The sequence below is a fragment of the Pieris napi genome, chromosome 4 (assembly GCF_905475465.1).
Source record: "Pieris napi chromosome 4, ilPieNapi1.2, whole genome shotgun sequence".
Taxonomy (NCBI): Eukaryota; Metazoa; Arthropoda; class Insecta; order Lepidoptera; family Pieridae; genus Pieris; species Pieris napi.
In genome coordinates this window covers 9,957,143-9,963,142 of record NC_062237.1, presented here as the reverse complement: position 1 = coordinate 9,963,142, position 6,000 = coordinate 9,957,143, and the positions used below count along the sequence as shown (strand labels likewise).

Below are 6,000 nucleotides of genomic sequence, written 5' to 3'. Positions count from 1 at the left end.
GCTATGCCACTATGGCCTGTCCATGACAGCTGATTTTACAGGATCTATTAATTTGGGCATGAGCCAGTTGTACATGAGATATTGCCACTCAGACAGAAGAGCTACTTAAAATAAACTTGTCTCTGTAACAACAATTTTAAGCCGACCCTAGAATGTATTGACTGAGTCTTTTAAAAACAATGTCATGGACAGTTCGGCAACACTCTCTAGGCATATCCAGTAAACATGAATATTCATTAAATAATCATTTTACTCCTATTCGATGCTCAACATTTAATTGCAAAGCTAATATTACGACCTACACTACCCCTATTCTAGAAATACGGCCAACCAAATTCCACAATTTCAATAAATAACTAAAATTTTCAAACAGGCATCAATAATTATCTTTGAATCTAGCTACCTCAAGCGGGATAGAAAAAATATTAGTATTATATCACACACATCAGTTTACGTAACTCGTATGATATCCAAAACTTAAAATTAACGCTACAGTAAACTTAGATTGCATAAAAAAATCACTTACTCGCAATTTATGTGCTACAAATTAATTTTGTTTGAGACATTTAATAAAATATTTATTGAACATGTAAATAAATAAAAAAAATTAAATATACACTCTAACTTATAGTTAAAGTTTTGAGTTGACAAAACTTAAAATAAGTTCTATTCAATTTACCGTCGATACAAACCGAACTTAAATCGTTCACGTCTCTGACTTTGCAGGGTAACTACCCTCGATTCGCTAACCTTTACTATTGCCTAACTTTTGAACACGATGACAAATAACAGCGCAACCATCCCGTTCCTTTAAGAACAAACTGAGTGAGACAGTAATATTTTAGTTTCTACCTTCTGCTTGCCATTCATGTATTCAATAGTAAAGTTTTGCGAGGATTCCATATGAGAAAAATCTTGATCATTAATGTTGTTGGCACTTGCTAACAAACATAATGAGATCGTGTAGAGACGAATATATGTACAAGAAATGAGTATGTGATTAGCGAACACATCCAATGATTGTCATGAATTCAACTAACAAATTAAGGTACAGGTTTTAGAGCAGACAAAAATTAACTATACCAAATAAAGTTATATCTAAACGTTCTAAAAATAACTAAAAAACAGAATGAAATAACACAGCTTGGCTCCTCACATCGTTTCGGTGACTACGTCAGATGTTAACCCAAAAAGTGATAACCGTCGATATTTAAATAAAATACACTTTTAAAACTGAATAATAAAATACCTTGACATTTAGTCCAAATAATGTATAATTGAAGCAATGGCGCTAGCAAAAACATTAGATTATTTGAGAAAATGTTAAATCTTAAAAAAACTGTATTTCATTTAAAATCGCGAGTTAAATAATCGTAAAAACAGCCGACTCGAATGGAATGTGTTGTTATCGGTAATTTATAGACGTATCACCATTATGGAGGAATGAATATCAAATTTTTATTCACGTTTATCGATATTGATTGCAGATTTCGTAAATGTGAAATTAATGATATCATCGGTGAGTTTAAGTTACTATAATGGCAAAGCTATTAACGACACTCCCAAACTTTGACCGTCTGATCAACGCTGCCCGATATGACGTATGGCAAGTTTTTGTGGAAATCTGAAACAAAATTTTAATTATTAAATATTTTTTAAATAGACACCAAAAATGAGCCTACACTGGTTGTGTCCGAAAGAATTTTCTTTAATTAAACATTTCTTGATATTTTAATCTAGTAGTTACCATTTGACGTTTTATTCACTATGCATACTATGATAAAAATACTCTTCATTAGATAAAACTCTAAATAAATAAATTACGGTCAAAATATATTTATGTGTACCCTATATCTGCGGAAGGGATTGCGCGTCTTATAAAGTACTTATATAGAATCGTTTAATTTCGACATTTTAGAGAGTTTCATGTAAAATATAGAAAAAATAATGATAGCATTTAACATTTGCTCGAACGGTGAAGGAAAACATCGTGAGGAAACCGACATGTCTTAGACCCAAAAAGTCGACAGCGTGTGTCAGGCACTGGGGTCTGATCACCTACTTGCTTATTAGATTTAAACATGCTCATAAAACAGATTCAACAGTCTGAGGCCAAGACCTAAAGAGGTTGTAGCGCCACTGAATTATTGTTTATTTATTAATGATAGCATACCGAGGCTGGTGGCAAAGTGTTGGTGCGCGTACAAAGTCTTGAGGCAGCGTGTGTGAGCCACGTCCCATACGCGAAGGGTCTTATCATCAGACGCTGTCAGGAGGTAGCGGCCTCCAGGATGCCACACAGCACCTCGCACCCAGTTGTCGTGCCCCACAAGAGTCGCCAGGCATACGCCGGTGCTAACGTCCCATATCTGAAGGCGAAAAAGTTTCATATATTATTGATCGATTTAAATTAGTTTAATGCAATAGAAATGTATGTAGTATTGTATTTTATTGACATAACTTGTATTATTATAAATTTACAATTTTATAATAATACAAGTTATGTCACACATAACTTTAAATATTAAATTTGAAAATAGAGGACACCGTGAGTCATTTCTGCCAAAACCCTCCATCTTTTAGTCAATATCAACTCCGGGGAAATAAATACAGACAACACAAGTTTTTCTACAGCTGTGATACTTTTTGTCATTCAACACCTTTTGTCTTCAGTCACAGTGAACACACGCACGAAACGTCGGTTAAATTTAAAATTATGTAAAATAATTGTATAATAATACATAACTTCAATCCGGTAAAAAGTGTTTTCTTTAGAAATGTATGATTGATGAGTTTCAAATAAACTAAGATTAAAAAAAAAGACTTATTGGTCGGTTATCATCAGTTTAGAAAGGACTGGTTGATAGTTATGGTTGAATTTACAGATTCTTCTTAATATGTACCTATAGCTAAAATTAAACAAGACTTTTAAACAAGAATGTTGAACATCAGTCAATGAATGATTTTTTTAGTTGCTTATATTTATTATCTAAGGGAGCGTTCAAGTATTACGTAACGAATGTTTTCCTTTTGTAAAACGTTACGATACGGGGCGGGGATTGAATTACGCGTTATTGTTAATATTATTTTCGATTTAAACCACTAGGTGGTCACGAAACGTCTTACTATACTTGGGTACACGGTTACATGGGGGGGAGGGGTCAACTTGAACGCACAATGATTGTATAACTTACCTTAACAGACTTATCCCTGGAACCACTAGCGAGGAAGGGTCCGACGTGGTTAGCGCGACGGTTGTCACCCCCGGCCGCTTCGTTGACGGCGGCTGCGGCGCTCTCAGGTGCCCATGAGACGCACTCTACCACGTGCTCGTGCTCGCGTAGCTCCATCTGTGAATATCCATAAATATTTATTTAATAAGCTAATATTTGCCACTTGTAAATGAAATAGTACAACATCTTTGAGACCACGGAACTTCACTCACAGTCCACTCTGCATCTTCTACCGCATTTACCATGGAGAGTGTTCAGAGGAGTTGTTGGGATTAATACCTACAGCTGAGTTTCGTCATCGGACGTCGAGGCAGAGTACGAAATTCCACCCGTATCACCTCGACGTCCGCCGTTCCACAACTGATCGTTTTTCAAGGCAGTTTTTGCCGCGCACCACCACTATGTGGAACCAGCTGCCCACTGAAGTATTTCCGAACCAATTCGACTTAGGGTCCTTCAAGAATAGAGCGTACCAATTCTTGAAAGGCCGGCAACTCACTCGCGAGCCCTCTGGCATTGAGAGTGTCCATGGGCGGCGGTATCACTTAACATCAGGTGAGCCTCCTGCCCGTTTGCCCCCTGTTCTATAAAAAAGAAAGGCCATTCCTAGTCTTGAAACAAATGAATTTATATGCTGAAAATTACCTTGCACTCATTAGTATCAGCGTTCCAGATGCGTACAGTCTGATCGTTGGAGCAAGATGCGAGAAGGCCTCCATCAGCTGACACACGCACCATACGAACCCACTCACGGTGACCCTTGTACGTCTTAACACAGTACCTGGAATATATTAATAGAATCAATCAATTTGTTGGTCGTATTTGTAAAACATTATTTCCCAGTATGTAAGCTAACAGCTACAATTAGCTATGAATATTTATACTAGAAATAAGGTTTTATTGAAGTCAACCTTGTTTACAGTTTCAGTTTTAGTACCAAGGATAATTTAATAAAACTTTTACATTATAATAGGCCTTGGAAATGTTTATCAATTATCAACATTTGTACTAAAAATTAGTATTGCCATTATAAGTAAATATCTATAATATAAAAATGAATCGCAAAATGTGTTGGTAAGCGCATAGCTCAACAACGCCTGGACCAATTTGGCCAATTCTTTTTTTATAATATTCCTTGAAGTACGAGGATGGTTCTTACGGAGAGAAAAATTAAAAAAATTGGGTGAAAAAGTCTAAAAACAACACTTTTCTATATTCCCATACAAAATATTCGTAATAATATTTAAAGGCAATTTGAACTTTAGTACCATATCATAAAGTTCAAGTGTTAGTGGAGGGGTTCCGGGAAGGTACATTTTTATTTTTTGACATAATGTATTTGTTGTCTTATCAACTTTCTTTTTTTTATCTTACTAGCTAGACCGGTGTCCCGAATAGCAGAATAAGTATTAAAAAAAAATAAAGAATCGACTGTTAGGCGGTACGATATTCTCCAGGCCAGCTAGTACTTAAATAAAAATACACATAAATTGATAACTAAGACAGTTTTCAATCCATACTATACTTAAGTTTCCAGAACTATTCTAATAGTTTAGTTTTCTAAAAAATAGTCCGACTTATAAATATATACATATCTATTAAAATTATATTTCAAAAATGTTCACAAAGAATGTCCAACAATACGAAATAAATCCCATTTTATGTATTTAACTAGCGACCCGCCCCGGCTTCGCACGGGTGCAATGCTAATACTAAATACACTACAGAAAAACTGTGCGGCTGGCCGGTACCGCCGCAAACGCTACGTCCCGCAATTTTTAAATCTGTAATATCTTCGAAAATATTCACTTAAATCATACGGTGTAAAGGGCCATATAGATCTATATTAAATGAACAATGTATTCAAGGTATTTAATTGGTTAAGGATTAATGCTGTATTGGTTAAAATCGCTTCGAAAATTAGCCATTATTTGTCGTAAAAAGTAAATGACAAAAAAAAGTTATTGTGGGTTATCCATAAGAGATAGACATATACCATCACGGACTTTTCTGTAGACCTTTTCAATGTGTACAATACTTAGTACATTATTTTGATAAAACTCGTAGGGTTCAGCCTGCGTTTGCAATGTAAGCGGAAAAAGTGTAATTATTTACGACATCACATTAGAAACCTCAAAAATAACAGTACTTCTCCACTATTTAATGGATGTTATTGTGTGTTAGTGTTATACATATAAACCTTCCTCTTGAATCACTCTATCTATTAAAAAAAACCGCATCAAAATCCATTGTGTAGTTTCAAAGATTTAAGCATACAAAGGGAAATAGGGACAGAGAAAGCGACTTTGTTTTATACTATGTAGTGATATGACATACCCTGTAGCAACCTCCCATGCCTTGATGGTCTTATCTCGGCTGGCCGAGTAGACAATATCCCCACTGGGCGAAAAGGACACAGATGATACATTGTGGTCGTGACCGTGCATTGTCTTCACACATTCAAATGTCTGATTGAAGTCCCACAGCTTAATCGACATGTCAGCACTGCATGATACTGGAATAATTTAGGAAATAAATAAAAAGTGTTTCTTTAAAGCATAACAAACATTGCATCGGTTTGGTTGAACTTTTTTTAAAGGCTCGATAAACACATCGAGATTTTTAACCAGTGTATTTTACAGACATTCTTTTGTATAGAAAAAATTATGACTTGAATATTTTTTCATTTTTTTAATCATTTTCTTTATCACGAATGTTCCATATACAGTCAAAATCTGTCATAACGACATCAAAGGGACTACTCATA

At 35.1% G+C, this 6,000-nt stretch overlaps 1 protein-coding gene across 1 annotated transcript in view; it reads right to left on the bottom strand.

The window, feature by feature from the left end:
* Positions 1 to 1,280: 1,280 nt before the first annotated feature.
* The window catches only part of LOC125049018 (lissencephaly-1 homolog), a 29,215-nt gene continuing 24,495 nt past the window's right edge, over positions 1,281 to 6,000 (bottom strand). Inside the window, exons 6-10 of the mRNA XM_047648016.1 lie at positions 5,571 to 5,748; positions 3,879 to 4,014; positions 3,195 to 3,350; positions 2,174 to 2,369; positions 1,281 to 1,624 (exon numbers count right to left, since the gene is read on the bottom strand). Of these exons, the coding sequence (XP_047503972.1) occupies positions 1,551 to 1,624; positions 2,174 to 2,369; positions 3,195 to 3,350; positions 3,879 to 4,014; positions 5,571 to 5,748 (740 nt within the window). The 3' untranslated portion in view covers positions 1,281 to 1,550. The remainder of the gene's footprint in view (positions 1,625 to 2,173; positions 2,370 to 3,194; positions 3,351 to 3,878; positions 4,015 to 5,570; positions 5,749 to 6,000) is intronic.